General features: G+C 44.1%; 1 protein-coding gene across 4 annotated transcripts in view; it reads right to left on the bottom strand.

Moving 5' to 3' along the window:
- Nucleotides 1-25,375, bottom strand: part of MVB12B (multivesicular body subunit 12B) — a 94,222-nt gene that overhangs the window by 36,717 nt on the left and 32,130 nt on the right. For 3 of the 4 annotated variants that reach the window (XM_082207763.1, XM_082207762.1, XM_082207761.1), the window contains exon 7: nucleotides 17,200-17,297. In XM_082207763.1, coding sequence (XP_082063889.1) covers nucleotides 17,200-17,297 — 98 coding nt within the window. Of the gene's footprint in view, nucleotides 1-10,914; nucleotides 11,652-17,199; nucleotides 17,298-25,375 lie in introns of those variants that run through there. The other variant, XM_082207764.1, reaches the window with a different exon arrangement.

Genomic DNA, 25,375 nt, shown 5'->3' with positions numbered 1-25,375 from the left:
GGTTAGCAAGTGATGGGAAAGACTGTGCCTGAAACCTTGGTGTGGCAGTGATGGATAGACAGCATTGTACAACAAGACTGTAGCATAAAAAGGATGGAGATCCGAGGCCTTCCAGAGGTTGTTGGACTCCCATCAGTCCCAGCCAGCACTGTCAATGGTCCAACTCAGGGATAATGGGTTTTAGTCAATAACAGCTGCAGGGTCCCCGATTCTCCATCCCTACGTTGTAGTCTTCAGAATGGAGTCCTTCAAGAGGTGGAATAAGGGATTGGAAAAGTGTTGGATTCCATATTGAACCATATACCATATACTGACATATCAAGCTCAGAATTGTCTCCAATGGCTCTTCAGGGTTTCAGGCAGAACTCTCTCCCAGACCTACCTGGAGATGCTGGGGAATGAACTTAGGAACTTCTGCATGCTAGGCAGATGCTCTACCAGTGACCTTCAGACTTTCTCCAACTCCCATTAGCCCCTACCACCATAGCCAATGGTTAGAGATAATGGGACTTAGGAGACCAACAACATCCATAGAGCTAATGGTTTCCTATTCCCACAGTGTAAGCTCATATATTCTCAACTAGGACTTCCCACAACCACATTTGCACACACATAGCATGAGGTGGGGGAGCTTTTAAAAGAGACTGAATTACAGCCACCACTCTCTACTACAAAATGCCTTTTCAATTACAAAAAAGGGACCATTGAGATATCCGAATTAGACGAGCCATGAAGGAGGATGGCGGTGACACCTGTCAACAGGACACAGCCCGTGCCAGTGATCTAAAAATTAAAATACAATTTGCCACCCTGATCATTAAAAGAAAATCATTCTTGATGAGAGGAAAGCAGTCACAACAAGGTTATTTCATTTGTTCTGCACATGGATCTGCTCTCCAAAAACGAAGAGAACAATTCCTTTGCATTTTATCTAAGTGCACAAATTATGCATTATGCCATAGGCTTCTCTCTCTCTAGAAATGCTGTGTGTGTGTGTGTGTGTGTGTGTGTGTGTGTGTGTGATATTGTAATGAACAATAGTGAATGTGTTATATTATTCTTCATCAAGCCTCCAAGTGGAAAAAGAAAAAAGATCTCTCTGTTACATTATAATAGCTGTTGGCCAATGTAATTCAGTAGATTAAATTCAACTGAATGTGTGTGTGTGTTTTAACACACCATAAAACAGCACGATAAGGCTGCTATAATTTTTTAAAAATTTTTACTCCGAACTCCATCACACACATCATATACAAGCACCAAAAGAGGGGGTGAAAAAAAACTGTGTGAAAAGTAATTTTGCATAATCAGTACACGCCATCTGGAACAATTAAACGATTTCTATAGAACTATGAGGATCAGTCATATCTGCTTATTAAAGATCAGAAATTATACAAGTAATAAATCCTCGAAAAAACTAAGCGTGCTCTCGCCTGTCAACGCTATTTTAACTTCAAATACTGAAGAATGCTTGATAAGGCTGAAAAGAGGAGATTAATATATGCAAATTACATTGAGCATTTAAAATCCCCTGCAACTGTCTCCCGTTCTCCTGTCCCTTATTGCCACATTTATGTTTTATTCATTCATTCACCCAACTCACCTGTCACTTCATAAGCTATAATATTATGGGGGTATTATTAAACAGCATAAAGCCCCCGCTTTAATTGGAAAGCTTCATTGCATTTTCCAATTATTTGGACTAAATTAAAAGCAGATGTACATAGTTTAATAAGGAGTCTAATATCAGTTCCGGGAAATCAAAATTCATTGTCATTACTGCACTGCGATACTTTTTGCAAACTGTACTCCATTTTCGGGGAGGCGTCCCCCCCCCCCCCACTCAAGGAAATCTCTGTCGGCAATCGGTTAATTGTCATTCCTTTAATAACTGTTTAAATATCCGAACGCTGCAGCAGCTTCCTATTAAAAAAATTAAAACGACGGGGCATGTACAAGCAAAACAAATACACTGCAGATTCCTGATAAAGGCAGGCGACTCTTACCACAACTAGTACATGATGCGCATAAGCATGTGTGATTAGCAGTGCATTGTACTGGAAGAAGGGGTTGCTGAAACTTGAAGCGGTTCCTGGCTGAGAATCAACTAAATTGAATGCGAAATTGACACTCCTCACTCCTAACCTTTCAGTCTTCTTCATGTGTTCAGCCTGGATACATGAGGGTAAAAGTATACAGACAGGCAGGGGTGATTATGTACACAAACTCCATTATTCAGCTTGCCCCTCTACCAAAGCCACAAAGGCCTGAAGGGGGCTTGCCTGAATTACAAGCCTCCTACCTGCCCCAATGGCCATGCTCTCCACTGTCGGAGGCAGTAGTATGCCTCTGAATATGGCATGCCTCAGTATGCTCATGGGAATGGCAGGTGGGGAGAGCACTGTTGCACTCAGGTCTGGCTTCTGGGCTTCAGATTAAGGTATCTGGTTGCCTACTGTGAAAGCAGGATGCTGGACTAGATGGGACTTTGCTCTGATGCTGCCGGCTTTCTATGTTCTCATGATCAGGTTCTCTGCTTTATCAGCTCTCATTTTAAGAAACACTGGGGCAAGGCCAGGCTGAACATCTCAGGAAAGGGTTTGGCTCTCAATAAATTTCCACCTCCTGCCCATGCTAAGCAGTTTTTTCTAGGCAGCAGCAAAGTGGAATGCAGCAGGGAAAGGGCATAAGCTCAATGGCAGAGCACCTGCTTTGAATGCAGATGGTCCAAGGGTTCAATTTCTGGGATATCCCTGTCTGAAATCTCAGAGCTGCTGCTGCCAATCCATGAAGGCAATCTTGAGCTGGATGGATCAATGGTCTGGCTCTGAATAAAACAGCTTCCTATGTTGACAGAGCCTTGTAACCCACTCATGAAGCTGGCCCTGCTGAAACCACAAAAGAACGCCTAACAGATGTAATGTCATCTGATGGCCATGGGCAACTAAAGTCAATCCTGCAGGGGGATTTCTTTTCTTTTCTTTTCTAAAAAAGAAGAACATAGGATTGTGCACAGTGCAAATTAAAGCACTCAATAACTCGGAAGAAGGAGAAGAGTTTCTCAAGGAAATTCCCTGTTGCTCAAGCAGACTTGCAAAAAATTTAACTGACATTCTCCAACATCAATTCTTTTTCCAGCATTTGCAATCATAGACTGAAATGAGGAATTTTTTTTGGGGGGGGGACCCCAGGGCAAAAAAAAAAAAGTATATTGATACTTGGTAACGTATTTAAAATCAAGCAAGATGTAGTAAAGACAGGTGAGGGGGAACTTTGGCCCCCAGATATTGCTGAACTACTTCTCCCATATCTCTGTCTCTTGGCCATTATTGCCAGTGCTGATGGGAGTTGAAGTTTGGCAAAAACAGGAGGGCCAAAGGTTCCCACATTTAAATTTAGATTTAAATTAGTTTCCCTCCATGCCAAAGCCTTAATGTGAAGAAACCAAACCAAAACGTGTGTGCGGGTATACACACTTGACATTCTAAAGGAATATGTCTTTAAAATTTACCTTATTTGTGTAAAATTCGGTATATATTCCTAAATCTGGAACTCCAGATGTGCTTTGGTTTGCATCTGAAACTCCTGAATGTGACTACCTGGACCCCAAGTTCCCCCATCCCAAATCATTCACACAATTATTCTATTCTGCTTATTTACAGAATAGCAAAAGACTCTTAAACACCTTTAATCCCAATAGAAATAGAGGCCTGTTGAGAGGGCCACCCCTATTATAATGGTGGTGTACAATAAAAATCACTAACGCAGCATAAAGTTGTTAAACCATCAAACAGAGCAGAACCAATCAACACAGAAATTAATTCTCCCCTCCCTCTCAAGAAAACACCCCACTTGGTAAAACAGAAACTGAATGATGTTATGTCACAATCAGCGTTCATCCTCACAATGCATTGCCATTCTGGGGGCACATATGAGGAGAAAATGGTGACTTACTAGGAAGAGTTCTGGCATGAGAGGCAGCAATAGCAAATATGTTATTTAGAAAGAAAGCAAATGAGCCATGAACACCACACAAGAAAATGGAACCGCAGTAGTTCATGTACTGGGTACTTCAAGACTGCGATATGCTCTATGTGGGGCTTCCCTTGTGCTTGATCTGGGAACTTGCAGTTGGTGCAGAATGTAAATAACACCTGTGCTCAGAAATTGGTACTGGTTGCCGATGTGGGCCAAGTTCAAGTTGTTACTATTAGCATATAATGCCCTTAACATATTGGGACCAAGTCAAGTTTAGCTATGAGACCGCCTTCTCCTACATGTGCCCACTCAACCACTTCGATCAGCACAACACACTGTTATAGGTGCCACATCACATAGAGGAGGGAGAAAGGTTGTTTTCTGCTGCTCCAGAGAAGCGGACACGGAGCAATGGATCCAAACTACAAGAAAGAAGATTCCACCTAAACATTAGGAAGAACTTCCTGACAGTAAGAGCTGTTCGACAGTGGAATTTGCTGCCAAGGAGTGTGGTGGAGTCTCCTTCTTTGGAGGTCTTTAAGCAGAGGCTTGACAACCATGTCAGGAGTGCTCTGATGGTGTTTCCTGCTTGGCAGGGGGTTGGACTTGATGGCCCTTGTGGTCTCTTCCAACTCTATGATTCTATGATTCTATAACAGCATTTGTAAGAACTCAGCCATTTAGTGTTGTAGTGCCTGTACTTTGGAACTCCTTGCCTACTGAGATCATCCAGGTCTCTTTTTGGCACCTGCTAAAAACATTCTCGCCTACCCAGATGCTTAGAAAGCTGAGGTAATTTTTGATCTGCTTTAGTATTTTAACTTTTCTATGTTTTAATGTAAGATTTTTTAAAATAGTGGTGTATAGATTTTATGAAACACACCCACACACACATCTTTTCAGAATTTGTGATAGGACCTTTAAAGAAACCAAACCAAATGGCTGACAAGTACAATTCCTCCCCATTCACCCCAGAAATTCCTCCTTCAGAAGGAAGTGAAATCATCACACAGCATCATTCTTTGGAAGAATCCTACTGTGTGCATTTGTGTGAGAGAGGTAGGCTGAATGAAGAAAATGGAGAAGTCATTGTGACCCTCCTACACCTCCTGGAAAACCAAAATGACCTCTCCACTTTCTCCATAGCAAATGGGGCACCAACATTTAGTGCGGCAGGGAAGCTTAAAAAAAATACTGTCGTTACTTATTCTCATGGCACAGAAGATGAATTTTGAGAAAACAATTGTTATAACAGTAAACAACAAATAACTTGTCCTGATAAAATTACAGACTTTTATCCTGCCATGAATGGTCCTTAAGGTTTTCTTTTACTCAGAAATCATTTCTATTTTACCACTGTAATCAATGGACCTACACTGGTCATGCCTATTAATCTGACCGGGCCTACTCAGAGTAGGCCTAACATTGGCAACAGACCCTCAGGCCCAAACATCAGACAAACACTGCAGCAATAACTGCCCAAACCTCCTAATGTTCCTTCCAAGAAGAAGCTGAAAGCAATTCTTTTCGCTGCAAATTAAAACAATGGCATCTCTTTTTCTTTATCCTCCTTTCAAAATTACCTATGTTAATAAAGGCGCCACCACACTGTGCTTAGTGAACTATTTAATTATCTTTGAAAAGTGAGGAGAGGGGTGGAGGGGGAAGAGATGGCTCAAAACAATAGTTTTTCTGTGAAAAATAAATGGCTAAGCCCTGATTAAAATGTTCTCATCGCCTACAAAGAAATGATACAGGGTTTAATTTTATTTCTGTTAACGCACATTGAAGAGCACAAAGTTATCATGGAGGGGAGCACTAGGCATTTTTTTGGCAACATGGGATGAAATTTCCCGCCCTCTCTCTGCAAGAGAATTGGAGGTTCAGCCATTCTGCATTTTCAAAGCAAATGGCGAAAGGACATTTTTTCTATTCAAGCTGCCACAAGCGCTCATTAATCAACGCCAAAGTACTTCAACAGACCCAGGCTTGAGACAAAGCTGTTACCAAACCATTGGCTGGAGGCTTTATTTTCCACGCCAAATGCTATCTTGAAATTTGGACCTCATCTTCCGATAGTGCTCTGGCCAAGGTGCTTCTTTCCAAAGTTTGGTTTATGTTTTATAAATGCACATGGTGATAGGACAAAAAAGAGGAAAAATGTAAATTATTATCTATTACTATTAGGTCACCCAGTGGGCTTATAGAAGAATGAGGGTTTGAATCCTGATCCTGTAGGTCTAGAGAGTCTGACCCTCTAACCACCATACCACATTTGTTCCTCCCAAGATCCTTTTTCTGATTACAACATACAGGTCGGAAGTCTTTGATATGAAGGTACAGTGGTGCCCCGCAAGACGAATGCCTCGCAAGACAAAAAACTCGCTAGACGAAAGGTTTTTTCATTCGCGATTTGCCTCGCAAGACGAATTCCCCTATGGGCTTGCTTCGCAAGACGAAAACGTCTTGCGACTTTGTTAAACCGTTTAAACCGTGCTTCGCAAGAAGAAAAATTCGCTAGACAGCAAAAATTGCGGAACGAATTAATTTCGTCTTGCGGGGCACCACTGTACTTATCACGTCTGTTAAAATTATGTATGTAGTAACAAGAGTAGGAGTTGCTCTCTTCATTTCATTTTTAATTTGTACACTGCTGTTCTAGATTACTGTACTCAAAAAAGTTTACAAAATTGACAAAAATATGCAACAACAACAAAATCACATTGCCACCCTATAACATTTCAAACTTCAATTAAAAGCAAAGTAACAGAATCCAAGATTCCATATCACATCTGGTATCCTAAGTATTTTAAGATAATAAGCTATCAGCAAATTACAGTGGACGCTTGGGTTGTGAACGTGATCCATGCGGGATGCACGTTTGCAACCCGCAGTGTTCGCAACCTGCAGCGGCGCATCTGCACATGTGTGGGTTGCGATTCGGCGCTTCTGCGCATGCACAACTGCCGAAACCCGGAAATAACCTGTTTCAGTACTTCTGGGTTTTGGTGGTCCGTAACCCAAAAAAAAAACCGCAACCTGAAGCGTCTGTAACCCGAGGTATGACTGTACAGTGGTGCCTCGCAAGACGAAATTAATCCGTTCCGCGAGTCTCTTCGTCTTGCGTTTTTTTCGTCTTGCGAAGCACGGCTATTAGCGGCTTAGCGGCTATTAACGGCTTAGCGGCTTTAAGAAAAAGGAAACAAACTCGCAAGAACTCGCAAGACGTTTCTTCTTGCGAAGCAAGCCCATAGGGAAATTCGTCTTGCGGAATGACTCAAAAAACGGAAAACTCTTTCGTCTAGCGAGTTTTTCGCCTTGTGAGGCATTCGTCTTGCGGGGGCACCACTGTATAAAACAAAATCACCCCCATGAATTACGGTAACTTAAATAATGACAACCAACTAAGCACGTTCAGACATTTCCCCATCATTAGTAGGAAATCTATCGCAGATGGCACAAATATTTTGCCATGTGATACCTGTGATATTCCACTTCATAGTAAATGATCAGACCACTGGTTCATATAACTCATTAGTGTCCACACTGACTGGCAGTGACTCCACTAGGATTCAGTTAGGAATCCTTCCCAGAGATGAAACTTAAAGCTATAATATGCAAAGCATCTCATTTCTTATCACTGAGCAATGGCCATGCCCTATAGAAAAGGAGCAGCAGAGCAAGTGGTAGCTGGACCTCTCCAGAAGAGTCATTGCTGTGTAGTCCAAAGAGCAACCTACTAAAGGGACCAGCATCTGGAGGCCAAAAGCAACTCCATGTGAGAGCTAGAGAAGCATAGTGGCGAAGAGACTAAATATGAACTAAAAATGTTATCCAGGACCGTAGCTCAGTGGTTAGAGCATCTGCTTTGCATGCAGAAGGTTCCAGGTTCAATACCCTGCATCTCTGCATGAGGCTTGAAATGTCCTGAAACCCTGAAGTAGTATAGACATTGGGTCCCCAGATGTTGTTGGACTACAACTCCCATCATCCCTGACCTCTGGTCCTGCTAGGTAAGGATGATGGGAGTTGAAGTTCAACAACATCTGGGGACTCAAGGTTGAGAAAGGATGGTGACGACAATACTGAGTGAGACAGACCAATGATCTGATTCAGTAAAACGAAGCTTCATAAGATCCAGCAGGCTCTTATATTATGTTCATACCTTATGGTGACAATGATGTAGGATGATGACTGCTCCTTCATTCCTCGGGTCCATTCACCCCAACTTGCTTACCCAAACACTGCTGGTTAAGGGACTTGTAAGCCACCTGTGTATCTATTTCAAGCTCTGGAATGGGGATACAACACAGCTATGCACACACAATGTCAAGGCACTGCCTGATGGAGTAAGGCCCGGAAGTCCTGGTGCAAGACATGAAACGAAGCAGAAGGCGCGGCTGTCAAATTATCGGTGTCTCACGCAGAACTGAGAATGCCATGTTATCGGTGGATCGCTAGATCTTTGATGCCATAAAACAACCCAGGCATGTAGGAGGAAGGGGGGCTGAGGGGAAGAGGGGAAAAACCCAGCTCTCTAGATAACAAAGGATCTCAGGCTGGCATCATTCATTGTCTTGTAGACAATGGGGAGACAAATCTGCGGAATAATGAGCTCCTTTTCAGCGAGCTGACAGATCTGTTCCATCTCAAGTCTAATCTATGGGACCTAATGTTCTTTACAGTGAAGGCAGCCAAGATGTTCATCTTCAGCTTTGCCACTCTCTTTTGTTTTAAAGTCAACAACTCCCTGGGGACAATATAGAAGCACAGATGGATACAAACCGGTAGGAAGCCTTCAAAACGGGGGCCTGAGTTGGCTCAAATCAGCAAGAAGCCTTCAAAAGAGGGGTCAAAGCTGGCTCAAACCAGAACAGAACCTTCAAAAGGGCTCTAGGTATGGCAGAAGATGATGCAAGGTTTGCTATCCAGCAATCAATCAGCGTTGAGTCAATGGGCCACAGTGAAACATTTAAAGTGCCATGATACCATTTTAAACAGACTTTGCTCCCCATCCCCCAAAAAGGGAACTGGAGTTTGTTAAGGGTACTGAGAGCTGTTAGGGACCTGTATTCCCCTCTGAGCTACATTTTCTGGGAATCTGAGGCTAAAAGGCAGGGAGCCAGAATAATGTTTCCCCCGCAATCCCTTCACCCACAGAGCTCAGGTGGTGTATCTAGTTCTCTCCCTGCCCACTTCCCCCTTCAAAAAAACACACACTTCATTCTTCTCACAGTCTATAAAGGCAGATCAGGCTGAGAGAAAGAAATTAGTTTAAGGTGTTTATCCCTTTCTCAGAATACTAGAACTCAAGATCAACCAATGAAGCTGAACACTGGGAGTCAGGATGGATAAAAATGAAGTACTTGCATCATTAGCCCACAGAATACAGAATCATAGATTTGCAGACTTGGAAGATGTCCCAAAGGTCATCCAGTCCAACTCCCTGCAATGCAAAAAGTCACAGCTAAATATATGCTATCACAACATACAGTGATGGCCACCAAATCTGGAAATACTTTTTTTAAAAAAGGTTTACACACAATTCGTGGATGATAAGGCTGTCAATAGCTACTTGGTCATGATGGCAATAGACCCCTCCAGCATCAGAGGCTCTATGGCTCTGGAAACCTGCTAATGAGGAATGCAAGAGGGCTGTTGTGATCCTGTCCTGCCTGCAGTCTTCCCATCTGGTTGGTGACTGTGAGAAGAGGATCCTGAGCTATTGCTTACTGCCTATTGAGCCCCTCCCCCTAGAAACGTACGATTTAAAACAAAGCATGCATTCTAAAATCGATTCTAAAAACAATTACAACTGAAAAACATATAAAAATCAGTTCTAGTTTTAAGAAATGTTGTAAGAGTGCTTAAAAACTTTCTTCCATCTAGTGATCTTGGGGCTGCCAGGAATAGCCTTTTTCAGCCACAAAATGCCTGGATAAACAGGAATGTTTTCAAATCCCTCTTGAAAGATGGGAGACAGGTGCACTACTTTTGGGTGGGCATTCCACTACCAGGGAACCACCACTGAAATGGCCCTGTTGTGGATCCATAGGAGCCAACTCCTAGGGACTGAAGTTCCTTCAGCACTCTCTCCATAAAATATTTGAGGGGCTGGGCTCCCCCCAAAGTTAATGAGCATTGCCATTCAAATAGTGTGTGTTGCATCTTGTGATCAATTATGCAGGGTAGCGTTTACCTGAGGCCCCGATATTTTATTCAAGTTGGCACCCCCAAGTGGGTCAATGCCAACCAGGCAGTCCTCGGTAGCAACACTACCAACAAGGCCTTCCTTGTTGGTCATATGACATGAGGTGGTTGCTGTTGGGGAAGGTGCAATTCACCTAATCTAGCAGGGCTCTTCTTATGTTCCTGTGCCTCTCCCCATGCTATCCATGCTGGGCTTGGGAAGGTCTGACTGTCTGATCTATATACATAGATTCTCCAAATGGATTTAGAACCCTGCAGTCTATGTCAAGGATGGGGAACTTGTAGCCCTCTAGATGTTGCTAGATGCCAACACCAATCAGTTCCAGCCACTATGCCCAATGCTCAGGGATTATGGGAGTTGGAGTCACAGTCCCCATCCTTGCACTACACAGGGTGATATGTCACAACACTAGGGAGTCTATTAGATTTGGCTAAACGAGGGCATCACTGAGGCCAAGTAAGGGCAATTTAAATGGTTACGTTGGCATAGTTGCAAGTGTTGTGTCCGACAGAAAAAAGTACCAGAAAAAAACATCTGCAACCAATTTGTCTGTAATGCACAATTCATTTGTAAAACTTTCTGAAAGCTTGTGTGTCCATTTGAGTTTGTAGAGAAGAAACATCTTGCAACTGAAACGGCTTTTGCTTGCAGCCAAATTCCTCCTCCCCCCCAACATTTTTTTGGAAGCCAGACCAATCCTCTTTCCTTTGGGGACCATTAACATATTGTCCTGAAACAAGCTGTTTATTAACTTCACTGCAAAAGCTGCCAAGGTGTTAAAAAGCTGATCCGTTTAGCAAAAACTTTTGATGGAATATTTGCACTCCTCAATTTGACATCTTTCAAAGGATGTGATCCAGTGGCCAGCTGAACAGAACACCTAAGTCCCATTGTAATCAATGGCGCAGAAAGAATTAGGATTAAGCATACTATAGTTCAAATTAACTACAAATGTTATAATGAGCTCCTTTGATTTTTCTGTTACTGTACATTGCTTTTATTAAAATAACACACACTATGAATTGATATTTATTTAAAAATAAAGAGCATGAGGTAGCCAAAAATAAGGCTACTTTCAATATTAGTTGGATAATTTAGTATACCAGCATCTCAACCATTGAAACAAAATATGCTTCCAGGCATAGGCAAACTCCGGCCCTCCAGATGTTTGGGACTACAATTCCCATCATCCCTGACAACTGGTCCTGTTAGCTAGGGATGATGGGAATTGTAGTCCCAAATTATCTGGAGGGCTGGAGTTTGCCTATGCCTATGCTTAACCATGGCTGGAACTTGCTTATAGACATAAGTCTAATTCATTATTTTTATTGCTAATGCAACTCAATGGTCAGGATGGCAAACTACTGAATAGCTATTCTTTCCTTCATTTCCACCACTTTCCTCCATTTTCTACCATGCCAAAATTTAGACAGGAGGAAAGAAGGATGTGTCTTTTTGTATTCTGCAAATTGGGGGAGGGGGGTGGGGAGAGAGAGAGAGAGAGAGAGAGAGATTAAACATACCTGGATCTAGTAATAGACTTCTGAGGGGTTGTTTTTTGCAGTACTACTCTATTTGGTCTGCAGACCATAAAAACCAGATGCAGTTATTAAAACAACCACAGCAGAGACAAAAGAACAACAAATACTCTCAAACTATTTTAAACCATGGATTATGTTATGCTCTTATTCTAAAAGGTACAGCCTGTGTGCATGAAGAGTGGATAGTATCCACATAAAATAACGTAATAGCATTGGACTACAAGAGTCTGCTGGCTTAGGTCAATGGCCAATCGAGTCCAGCATCCAGTTCTCACAGCGGCCAACCAGATACCCATTATGGGAAGCCCTCTAGCAGGATTTGGGCACAATAGCACTCCCTCCTATGGTTTCCAGCAACTGGCTTTCAGAAGCCTTACTGCCTCCAGCTGTGGTTGGTAGCTTTCACTGCCTCTTGTGGGAGTGAGTTCCATAGATTAACCATGTTCTGCGTGAATAAGTACTCCCCCCCCCCGAAAATTCTATTCAGAATAGACCCATGGAAACTGATGAACTTAAAAGTCAATTTCAGAGTGTCTACTCTAAGAAGCACTACACTAGCTACAACCCAACAGATATTTACACAGATTGTGCCTTTTAAAATATGAGCATAATTCATGATTTAAAATAGTTTGAATATACAGATAATTTTGACTCAGGACTCACCTTCCCTTTAACACCCTTGTTTCAAAGGCTATAGCAAAGAACACTGTCACACTTGAGGAATTCAGATAACCCCCCCCCCCAATTTCATAGAATCATAGAATTGTAGAGCTGGGACCCTGAGGGTCATCCAGTCCAACCCCCTACAATGCAAGAAGCTCGATAAAGCATCATTAGCAGTTTCTGACTAGCATTGTTTAACAATAGCAAAACAACAACAATAACAAAACACAAAACCCCCCAACTTTTTCCACCCAAACATGGAGGCTGAAATGAAGCCCTTCAGTAGATTTGTTTATAAAAAGACAGTGACCTCAGCATGGATGATAAAAACAAATTCCTAGGTTCAGAATATGCTTAGAGACATCACTGTTTTTCAGCTATAAAAGGACCTGAATTTTGCAGGTAGATCTTCAGAGTCTACTAGAAACTCAGGTAAATTCAACAACCCTAAACAATCAGCTGACCGCTGTTGCAGAGTCACACACATTGCTTGTAGCGACAATCAACAATGCTTTGTGCTGTAAGCCTAAGAAGGCTGTCAACTGAGGAAAGGATATTTTAGCAGATTACTCTGCTTTTTAACAAACTACATTGATTTAAATTTAAACACACTTGCCTTATTTCCAAAATCTAATCATAGATGGCTTTTTCACATACCAAAGCAAGCACATGATGACGACAAACTAATCCACTCATTCTTAGCAGAAAAGCCATTGTGTATATTTCCTTTTTCATTCAGCATTACAGTAACACACAGTTAATCCTGTAACACACCAGTATAAAAAAAAAAGGCGTATTGGTTTTCAAAATACACAAACATAACCACAGAAAAATAAATCCTCAGTCCTTTGATTAGTCAACCAAAGCTCTGGTTGATTAATCTACCAATTAAACTGATTGAAGACCTCAGTTCTCGCTCTCTTGGAAAGGGCCTACCATCTGATTATTAACATATAATTTACAGGCCCTCTCTCCCACAAAAGAAACAAGACAATATAAATGCCACATTCATTTTAATAATACACATTGTACTCTGTGCCCAACATCTGCAGAAAGGTAAAACAGACTCCCCCCCACACACACTTCTTGACATGTCCCTCTCTCTCTCTCTCTCTCTCTCTCTCTCTCTCTCCCATCCACGCCTGGGCTTATTGTTTCTTAAGTGACGGAAGGTTTAATCAAGAAAGCAGGCAATTCATCAATTGCAACGAGGCCGCCTGCGTGGGGCTGACAGCCCCCACATGGCTTTATACAGTGGAAAAACCCGGCCACCTGTCAGCCTCCAACCTTTTACGTTGGGATATACAAACGCACTCTGCGATCAATCCACCAGGCCTTCCCATCCGTCCCCTCCCTCTGCCTGATTATATTCCTCCTTTATGTTCGGCGCCGTCCGTCCCTCGTTATTGGCGGGGACAGACGGGGAGAGAGACAAGACAAGCTATGGCTGTTTATGCGCCATCGTAAAAATTTATGCACCCTTAAAGTGACTTATTCCCCCTTCTGTTTGACTCCCATTATTATAAATAATCCCCCCCTTCTACTTCTACTTCATTCAGGATTCTGCTTCACTTCCATGCTTTATTATCTGTTGCCCCTGTGTAAATACACATCCCTCCTTGGCCTCTGTCATTTCGCTGCTCTCTCGCTCTCTGCTTGCCCTCCTGGTTTAGAGAAGCTCAAATGATGCTACCTGAGATGTGTGGTCCAAGCAACCACTTTTAATTACGCCTCGTGGGCCATATCGTATGTGGGCGGAAACAGTATCTATAACCTAATTAAGCCAGTTTCTGACTTCTCAATCCAGTTATCGCCATTGTCTGTCACACTTCACTGTGACCAAGAAAGGGAAGTACAGGTGAGGCCATGCATATATAGAGAGAAAGCAGGCTTAAAACAAAACACAGCTGGGCTTCCCACTGGGTCTTTTAATAGCACGCATGGCCTTCAGGAACCAGCAAGCAATGCTTATAAAGGCATGGAACAGATGACACTGGAGTGATAGATCTGCCGACAGCTACTAGCCATGACAGCCTGTGTTCACTTTCAAGTACTCCAGGAGAGGAGAACCTCTGGCCTGGTGGGGTCTGGTGTAGCCTCCCTGCCTAACACCTGGAACTCTCTCTAGGCCACACCCCCTCTCTGCAAGGACACACCCCTCACTGGCCTTCTTTGACATCCTCCTTGAGTGTCCTTTGCCTGGCTGGAATGTGTCCCTGGATTCTGACGCTTCTTGCTTGCCTGCGTGCGGAATAGAGTGGTGTGCAGAAACCAACCTACTGTACAATGGGGGAAGTTCCACATCCTTTGTTCCTCTTGGTTTTGCCTCTAGCTCCGCCCACCACTGGCAGGTGGCCTTTGGAAGAGAGACCAGAAGGGGAGGCATCCCTTAGCCTGAAAAATGCTCCCCACCCCTGAAGAATCAGATGCCAGGGGAAAGCAGCAGGATAGCATCACTGTTATGCAGTGCTCAAATTACCAGTGGGGGAGGAGAGGGATGTCCTAGACCCCTTTTGTTTTGTGGTGGCCCTGCTCACAACTGTTTTCAGAAGGCTAGGCGGAGGGGGACGTGGTGTGGCTAAAATTAGTGAGGGGCAGAAATGGGGTTGGGTGCTCTAATAACCTTCCCACCCCAACTTTCACTTCCTCCATAATTTAAGAACTGTCTTCATGCTTGGTTGGTTCTGGGGCAAGGCTGCAGCTCAGTAAGAGCATCTGCTCTGGATGCAAAAGGTGCTGGGTTCAAACTCCGGCATCTCCAAGGAGGGCTGGGAACATCCCCTGCCTGAAACCCCTGCTGGGAGTCCGTGTAGACCGTGGGTAGGCAAACTAAGGTCCGGGGGCTGGATCAGGCCCAATTGCCTTCTAAATCCAGCCCACGGATGGTCTGGGAATCTGCGTGTTTTTACATGAGTAGAATGTGTGCTTTTATTTAAAATGCATCTCTGGGTTATTCGTTCATCCCCCCCCCCTACCCAAATATAGTATGGACCGCCCACAAGGTCTGAGGGACAGTGGACTGGCCCCTGCTGAAAAGGTTTGCTGACCCCTGGTGTAGACGACACTGAGCAATGTGGACCAATGGTCTGATTCAGTATAAGGCAGCTTCCTATGTCCCTGTGACTGTCCACTGTTGGAGAAAAAATGCAGGGCCAGGTAGATCTGTAGTCAGATCCAGCCAAGCACTTGCGATTTCCTTAATGGAAATGCCGGGTTCCCTCCTAAGCCATCCCAAGGCAGTAAAGCCTGTCCAAAACTGAGCAGAGCTGTGGTTTCCACAGAGGTGGGGAAGGGAAATCTCTTCCGATTTCCTCCCAAACCTTCTTCCCTGATCCGGGATCATTGCCAGGGCAGCATTCCCGCTCTCCTCATTTCCAAACCAATTAAGACCACACCAGAGTAACAAGGGAGGAAATGGGGGGGGGGGGGAATGAACACCTACATGAATTATGCGATCGTTATATTCCATCTCTGGAAGAAACCTACAGCAGCAGCTTGGGTAAAAACAAAAACAAAACCCTACCAGGATTACCATTTGATCAGCCCCTTCATTAAGGTACATGAGTTAATGCCATGTTCTTCTGTTATAAGTGCCAGTCACCATTAACACATGAAAAAGCCAAGGAAGGAAACCCAGCTGACAGCACCTCCCCCCCCCACTTTTTTTTTTTTTTTTGCATTTCTTGCAGTGCAATAGTACTCCCCTGCCAGAATTTCACAGCTTACTTTCTTTCCCTTTGTAAAAGATAAATCCCAGTTTCCCCTTGGCAGGGCCCAGCAAATTCAATGGGTCACTTTGCTGGATTGCAACTCCATCACATCTAGAAACTCTTGATTCTACCCATGGCCAGCCAGATGACCCTGGGAAGCTCATGAAGAAGGTGTAGAAACTAGTTTGTCCAAGCAACTCTTATTCAGACATATACTGTTCTTTTACATTGGGTTTGCATTTACTGTATTTAATGTGGTGAATGTTGGAAGATGCAGGTCAGATAAAATGGTGTCCTTCTTCATTCAGTGCATATTGAAGCTATGGAATTTGCTGCCACAACAGGCAGGGATACGGAGAGTACTTTAAACAGAGGTTCCAACATGCAACATTGGGACAAGTTAAGAATCATCCCAGCTGGACAAAAGCACTCAAGGACAAGGGTTGAGAAGGGCCAATGAGGTGTGTTGCCTGGGAGGAGTCCAGAGAGCCAGAGAATCCTGGAGGGCTGGATTTGGCCCCTGGGCCTAAGGCTCCCCAGCCCTGCCATATCCATAGCCATAGTAGAAAGTCCAAAAACAGTGCCTAGTCATGATAGCTATATGAAATCTATGGCCTTGCAGCTGGTACAGCTCTAAACACCAGTTGCTGGGGCCCATCAGTGGGAAGGACTAGTGGGCAGCTGACAACAGCATAGAGAGATGAGGCTGGAATGGGACTTTCCCACGGACTGTAGCACCCAACTGAACCAACAGCTGCTACAGGCAACTGAGGCTTCTGATCACAGGGTGGTTCCTTTTAAGAACCATGTCTGAGCCCTGCATCCAGCACCCAATCAGACCAACTGCTTCTGCGGACAACTTGAAGCTTCTGCTAGCAACATGGAGGATCCTTTTAAGACTTGTGAGAACAACATCTGAGCATGACACCCCATCATCTTCTGCAGAATTGCAACAGATTCTGAGCTTCGTCATGCTCCTATAAAGGTAGAGTGACTCTACCAGGGGACTGTTTGAGTTGCCTGGGCAGTCAAAGATGGCTCTGAGTTATCTAGCATTTTTTTAAAAAAACCCCGAGTAACTAACACTTTGGCTTACCTGATATGGCATATAAATTGGAGTGCTGGTACTCAAAGTCTGGTCGAGTGCCATGCCCTTTCCCTCGAAAACTGGCCGGAAGTGTCAGAGATATATGCCTAGCAAGGAAAAACAAAACAAGTTGGTCAAAACACACTTTCCCTTCACTTCCAAGTGTTCTCCCAAGGGGACACAGAGTCTCCCAAGCCTGATGAACACTCTTCCCTGCAACTCCAAATGTTCTCCAATGGTGAGTGTAATGGCGGGTTAGAATGCTGACTTTCCTCTCCCTTTTTTTCAGACAAGCACATAAAGCTGAATTCACCCAAGTTAAATGCACATGAGCTGCGAGTGGACTGCATTCAGAAAGCCCTAAACATTTCTGGTCCTATTCCTTATGTTCTGTCTCAATCAACGGGATGGTTTTGGTGGTTCTACATGCTCCTGAGGTTCCGCAAGCCTTCACTAGGAACTGAGCCTTAAGTGGGGCAGGCCGGTTCATTGTGGAACTCCTTGCCAGTAGAATAATAATAATAATAATAATAATAATAATAATAATAATAATAATAATTTATTATTTGTACCCCGCCCATCTGGCTGGGTTTCCCAGCCACTCTGGGCGGCTTCCACAGAAACCAAAAAACACTAAAATATCATACATTAAAAGCTTCCCTGAATAGGGCCGCCTTAAGATGTCTTCTGAATGTCAGGTAGTTGTCCATCACCTTGACATCCGATGGGAGGGCATTCCACAGGGCAGGCGCCACCACCGAAAAGGCCCTCTGCCTGGTTCCCTGTAGCTTTGCTTCTCGCAATGAGGGAACCGCCAGAAGGCCCTCGGTAGAAATTAGGAAGGAATTGTCCCGGTCTTCTTTTAGATGTCTACTGAAAACTTCGATAGGTGTTTGCAGTATAATAATAATAATAATAATAATAATAATAATAATAATAATTTATTATTTGTACCCCACCCATCTGGCTGGGTTTCCCCAGCCACTCTGGGCGGCTTCCATAGAAACAAAAAATACAGTAAAATATCACAGATTAAAAGCTTCCCTGAACAGGGCTGCCTTAAGATGTCTTCTAAATGTCAGGTAGTTATTCATCGCTTTGACATCTGATGGGAGGGTGTTCCACAGGGCGGGCGCCACTACAGAGAAGGCCCTCTGCCTGGTTCCCTGTAGCTTTGCTTCTCGCAATGAGGGAACCGCCAGAAGGCCCTCGGCGCTGGACCTCAGCGTCCGGGCAGAACGATGGGGGTTGAGACGCTCCTTCAGGTATACAGTATGTTTTTTTGTTTTCTTTTTTATCCAACCAATGATGCTGTGTTGATGTTTCACTGAACCCTATTCCTTTCACAGAGCTACAATTCCCAGAGTGGTTTAATAGTCAACCCTCTTTCCAGGGGACTCTGGGAATTGTAGCTCTGGGAGGGAAATACGGTGGGCTCCTAACAACTCTCAGCATCCTTTAACAAACTACCGTTCCCAGGATTCTTTGGAAGGGAGAGCCATGAAAGGACAGGGTGCTGCTTTAAACGTATAGTACAGATGGGACCTTATTTTAAGTAAGCGTTTCTGGTTGGCCAGGATGGATATAAACTTATTTATCCCTGCAAGCCAACAGCAGAAATGTGTTTTCCTTATGCCTTTAAAACTGCTTGTCATTTTATTCTATAGACAGGAAATTAGATGTGGAACATTCTCTTTCTCTCTCTCTCTCTCTCTCTTACACTTACACACACACGAGAAACCAACAACAGCCCAATTTATAAAAGTCCCCAAGTTCCTAAACACATATTGTTAAATGTGAGCAGCTTGGCACCATATGGCAAATCAATTACTAGTTTCAATCCCGAAACACAGACACGCACACACCCAACCCGAACAAAAGCAGGTTGGGGGAGAGAGAGAGAGAGAGAGAGAGAGAGAGAGAATGGAGGTGTGGAGCGGAGGAGAGAAACAGCAAGCCGGAGAGAGGAACAATCTGGAAACAATGGAAGAGTTGAAATGAACAGCGGCCGCCGGAGTTTTGAATACAATTAATCATCATTCCAAGCCAACGGGAAGCCATATTGACGCGGGCCCTGCATTTGAATATTTAATTAGGGCGAAGTTCTTCATCAAATTATTGCAGATTGGGGGGGGGGGGCTGGTGTGCGTGAGGAGGGAGAACAGGCGCAACTCAAACCCCCAAATCCCTTTGATCGAAGCTGCCAAAAAGCTGCACTGAGCCTGTTCAAAACCGCAGGGCTAATTCCGATGCGGCTGCGAAGGCATTTAGCAAAAATAAAAAACAGAAGAGGAGTAATCATTGAAGCTGGCTTATTAGAAATGAATTGGGAGTGGTGGTGGAGGGGCTCTGATCTTATACGAAGAAGCCTAACACTCAAATGAAGACAGACACACAGATTTGGGGGGGGGGGAGAGAAAGAGAAACTTGATTTGGTACTGTGGGGGTCCTTTCCATTTTCAACCACTCCTGCTGCTGTTAGCATGATCACTTAACCAGGATTTTAATGGGCACAGTGTCATCACGTGGGTTGAAAGCTCACCTGGCTGCCATCACAAAAATAAGATGGGCCCTTAAAAAAATAATATACACCCTGGCTTTTGACCCTTTCGGTGTATCTGTTTAGGACCCTTTATTTTTCTGTTCGTAAGTTGTTTTAAACTGCTTTCGATACTGTGCTTTAACTACTGTAAGCAGCCCTGGGACCTTGGAGTGAAGGGCAGGCAATCAATCAATCAATCAATCAATAAGCAAGTGCAAGCCCAATGTAAATATTAAATAATTTATTATTTGTTGAATTTCTAACCCACCCACCCTCCCAAAGGACCCCCGGGGTGGCAAAACAGATGTATTGTTTGAATGAAACAAACAAACAAACAAACAAACAAACAAACGGCAGACATTCTAACACAGATTTTAAAATTCTAAAAACAATTCCAATTAAAAACATCTAAAATCAGTTACAGGTTTTTAAAAATATATATAAAAAAAATAATAGTAATCTTAAAATAAGTTTAGAACATTCCTCTAGCCAATCATCCTAGAGCTGCCTGGAACAGTATTTCTTTATATTATATAATAATAATAGTAATAATAATTAACAACACTGACTCTTAAAGCACTTAATCAGGAACAAGGAATCCTGTAGCCCCGCAGATGGTTGCCTGACGACAACTCTCGTCATCCCTTAGCCATGCTGGCTGAGGAGTTGCTGGGAGTTGTAGTATACCATCATCTGGAGGACACCACTCTGGCTACTTGTACCCTCTGTCTCCCTACCCACTCTCTCAGACCATCAAGTCAACTCCACCTCTGACATCAGAGGTGGGCAGCCAGACCAGGGTCAAGCTGTTTTATCCTCCCACCTCCAAAATGTTTCCTAAGAGAGGTTCCCCTGGTGCCAACAGTTTCATTTCTATACAGATATATTTTATTTATATCCCACCAAACTAGGCCCAAGGGCTGGAAGTTCCTCCATAGATATTTTAAGGCCACCCCGGTATTCCCGCCCCCTCCACTAACTGGATGCAACACTTGAATGGGCAATTGTGGAGCCTTTCAAAGACCAAATCCTTCTCTACCCAGTCCCTAAAATGCAAGTCTGTGTTCTTGCTCAGAAATTCTCCCCGTATGGGATACACAAGAGCAAGCGACGGTGGGAGACTGCGGATGAGGAAGAAAGAAGGGGGGAGGGGAGGGAGAATGTCTTTTAATGAGGAACAATACAGCCCCTAGTCTCTCTCTGGAGCCATAATTAGAGCAAATTAATTGAAGTTGTGTTTTGACACACTTGCTGAACGCACAGGCGATGCATGACATGCTTACAACTCCACTTGCGGCAAACGGCATGACGGAAGTGAGGATACAAAATCACTAGGTGCGCACAGGAGCCGATTTGCATGTGCGGTGTGCAGGCACTAAGCCATTCAACGGCGCTCCTGTGAAAAGTTGCCACTGAACGATATTAACAGTAATTACTAAGACTTCAGGAGAATCTGTAATGCTGAGAGGTGGGAGGTAGAGGAAGGCTCTCATTAATAGGAGCCAGTGCCAGTTAGTATCATTTCTCCTGCACATGTAGGAAAACCAGAATCTCCCAACTACATCCCCACCAGCATTAAAATGGCACAAAAGAGATGGGGGTCAGGTAAGAGACAGAAACATCATTACAGGACAAAAACACTCAGGAGAAGGCCACCACCACCCTCCCACTTCCTCCCTGTAACAAAGAATAAAATCTGCTCACAGGAAGCTGACATCCCAATCTATTCTGAAGCAGTCTCCACCCTTTCTAATGCCTCTCTTTAAAAAAATTACACTGGTTTTTCCATTGCTTTCTTCATTCATAGCAAGTTCCTGATCCTCATGTTTACCTACATTTTCGCCCTGCCTGTTGTTCTCACTTTTAATGTCCTGTGCTCACTTGTTGCCTACTGTCATTTCTTGCTGGCATTAGGCAAATGACTCCTCATTTGACCAAGCTTTTTTAAACAGACCTTCTTAATCTCTTAGTCCCATGGACTGCCAGAAGATCAAACCTCTCCATTCTGAAGGAAATCAGCCCTGAGTGCTCACTGGAAGGACAGATCGTGAAGCTGAGGCTCCAATACTTTGGCCACCTCATGAGAAGAGAAGACTCCCTGGAAAAGACCCTGATATTGGGAAAGATAGAGGGCACAAGAAGGGGACGACAGAGGATGAGATGGTTGGATAGTGTTCTCGAAGCTACTAGCATGAGTTTGACCAAACTGTGGGAGGCAGGGGGAGACAGGAGTGCCTGGCGTGCTCTGGTCCATGGGGTCACAAAGAGTCGGACACAACTAAACGACAACAAATATTACATTTGGCTGCTGTAATTTTATGCTTTCCTCTGCCCTGACATTTAAAAAAACCACAACAATCAGGTTTAATTCAGTTTCAAAATCATTTTACCAACACCTTAATTGCTCTGTGAGCAGCAATACTGAAGGGTAGCTTAGAAATTAATAAATCTAAAAATGAATGCATATCATCTAAAGGTGGGATGGAGAACCTGTGATCATCCAGATGCTGGGATTATGACTGAACGTCTCTAACACTCCAGGTTCAATCCCTGGCAGCTTCAGGTGGGGCTGGGGCTGAAACCCTGGAGACCTGCAGCCAGTCAACACATTTATTTATTTAAATTCGTATACCTTAATCCGAAGATCACAGGGCAGTTCACAACATAAAAACACAAAATGGCAATGCAAAATAATGGTCTCACTCAATATAAGGCAGTTTCCTTATATCCTTATATGAGGTGTGGTTGATTGCTTTTGAAGGCCCCCTTGGAAGGCAAATCACAGGCAAATGTCAAGTCAAGCTTTTAAAATACACTGGAAAGAAAAAGAGCCACTAGTGCCAGACCACCAGAGTTAGACGCTTATGCCTTCTTTTGCAAAACTGAAGCCAACATCAACGTATTTTAAGTTTCTCGTCCAGGCAGGGCTCTGCAGGGAGGGCCAACTTTTAAAAGCGTTTGTAAATGTTTAAAACTCTCATCGAAGCCCATTAAAATATAAGTTCCCCTGCTTCTCCCTCAGCTCCTTTAAGTGACTCTCAGAGCCAGACACCCCCCCCCCCAGTTCACCCTCCTCTGCAGACGAAACCCACTGAGTTGGAACCACTTCAGGTGCTTTGACATCCAAGCAAGATGCAAATCGTGTGGGTTCTGTTAAACAACATTCTGGAAACAGCCTCTGGGCTCTGTTCTCTCTCCACGGCTGGAGGCATAAAGCTTTCAAATACCACTTGATGGGAATTGCAAGAGGAAGAGCGCTACTGTGCTCAGATCCAACTTATGGGGATCCTACAAGTAGGATCCCACACTGTGCTCAGATCCTTTCTATTTGGGATATCCAGCTGGCCACGGTGAGAAAAGGATGCTGGACCACTGATGTGATCCAGAAGGTATTTCTGATGTTCTAGGGAGCCAACCCTGCTAACAGGTCTGGCAGCTTGACCCTCTGCCCAGTATTCCGTTCTCTTGGCGGGCAGTGGCATTCCAAGGTAATGAGCAAAGAGAAAGCCCCCTTTCCCCATTGCCTGTTACATTACCCTTTTAACTGGAAATACCTTGGGTTTAATCTAAGACCTTTCACCTGAAAGCAGAAACATGGGAAGATATCCTCGACCAGGCTTGAAACTCATCCCTCCAATTAAGCATTATCTACTTTGACTGATGCTTATGAGCCATACTTGCATTCCATAGATTCTGGGTTTGATAAGCATATTAAGAACTTGAGAGAATGACCATAGCTCAGTAGTAGAACACCTGCTTTGCTTGTAGAAGGTATTGAGCTCAATCCCTATTGTCTTCAGGGATGGCTGGGGAAAGCTCCTGCCCAAAACCCTGAAAAACCACTGCCAGTAAGTGTAGATAATACTGAGCCAGATGGAGCAATGCGTGGATTGATATAAGGTACCATTCTATATGGGACGTGGGTGGTGATGTGGGTTAAAGCACAGAGCCTAGGACTTGCCGATCAGAAGGTCGGCAGTTCGAATCCCTGCGACAGGGTGAGCTCCCGTTGCTCGGTCCCTGCTCCTGCCAACCTAGCAGTTCAAAAGCACATCAAAGTGCAAGTAGATAAATAGGTACTGCTCCGGCGGGAAGGTAAACCGTGTTTCCGTGCGCTGCTCTGGTTCGCCAGAAGTGGCTTAGTCATGCTGGCCACATGACCCAGAAGCTGTACGCCGGCTCCCTCGGCCAATAAAGCGAGATGAGCGCTGCAACCCCAGAGTTGGTCACGACTGGACCTAATAGTCAGGGGTCCCTTTACCATCCTATATTCATAATATTCGCAATCTTATGTGCCTCCCTACCCCAAGCCAAGTAACTGGCATTTGGAGGTAGACTGCCCATGAACCTGGAGGGTCCATTGACCATTGGTGCTGTTGTTATACACAGTTATGGGAGAGCAATCCAACAAAGTTCCAGCAGGGTTCTTCTTATGTTCTTGTGCCCCTGACCTCTGACTCACCACCCCGACACACTAGGTTAGGTGCCGCGTTGCACCCATCTTTCTGACATTATGTCTAGCAATCACATGAGCATGTTCCACACACCCACAGGATCAAAAGCTATTTGGCACTCAAGAATCAGAGCTGGGAAGGGAGGAGAGGCGAAATTCAACATTAACATGCAGAAGTTGAGACCAAAATCCCCAGTCTTGGGCAAGTGGGACATGAAACGCAGCCGACACATCTTTTCGCAATTGGAGTGTGTTCCATTTCCCAAAGTGTCTGTCGCAAGCTGATAACTTTTTTGTTGTTGCTGCATGGACGTTAAGTACAATTATATCTGCCACTGGGGGGTGGGGGGGAGGAGGAACGCACAAACACAGAGAGAAAGGAATGACATCTTTGCTTGAAGCTGACAGATTGTTTGGAGACCGTTTCAAGGATAGCAAGAGAGGCACTGCAGGAATGAATCCCAAGCACGCCAAGGGTAAGCCTGGGTACAGATAGGCAAATCTGCCCATTTTTGGTTCTTTCAAGTTAATAATTTCCCCTCCTAGTTGTAAGTTCACTCCCACGAATCTCTGCACCAGTGTGTGATTTAATTCTGTTTAGAAAAAGCATGCACACAACACATTATCTTCCCCCTATGAGGAAAGGTGCAATGTTTTAGAATTTTTTAGTTTAGAGAAAACATAGAGGTGGTATGTTAGAAGTTTATAAAATGATGCATAGCATGGAGAAAGTTTTTCTCCTCTTATATGTCTAGAACTTGTGGACATCCAAAGGCAGCTGAATGTTGGAATACAGAGAGCAGATAAATGGAAGTACTTCTTTATGCCGTACATAGCTAAACTGAGGAACGTTCTCTTGCCGGAGGCAGTGGTGGCCACCAACTGAGATGGCTTTAAAAGAGGATTAGACAAATGGGGAAAGCTAATGATGGCTGCTTGCCAAGATGGCTATGCTCTGCCTCCACACCTTCCAAGTATCAGTTGCTGAAAACCATCTAGCTGGCCACTGTGAAAACAGAATTCTGGACCAGATAGGTCACTGGCCTGATCCAGCAAGCTCTCTTTATGCTCTTAACGTACTTCCTTGCCCAGCATAGCTACGCTTTGGAATGTGCTCCCATAGAAGGAAGTGATGACTACCAACTTGGATAGCTTTAAAGGAGGCTCAGAAAATTTATTAGAGGAATAGG

This window comes from Podarcis vaucheri, assembly GCF_965113315.1.
Source record: "Podarcis vaucheri genome assembly, chromosome: Z".
Lineage (NCBI taxonomy): Eukaryota > Metazoa > Chordata > Lepidosauria > Squamata > Lacertidae > Podarcis > Podarcis vaucheri.
This window is presented reverse-complemented; position numbering and strand designations above follow the sequence as displayed.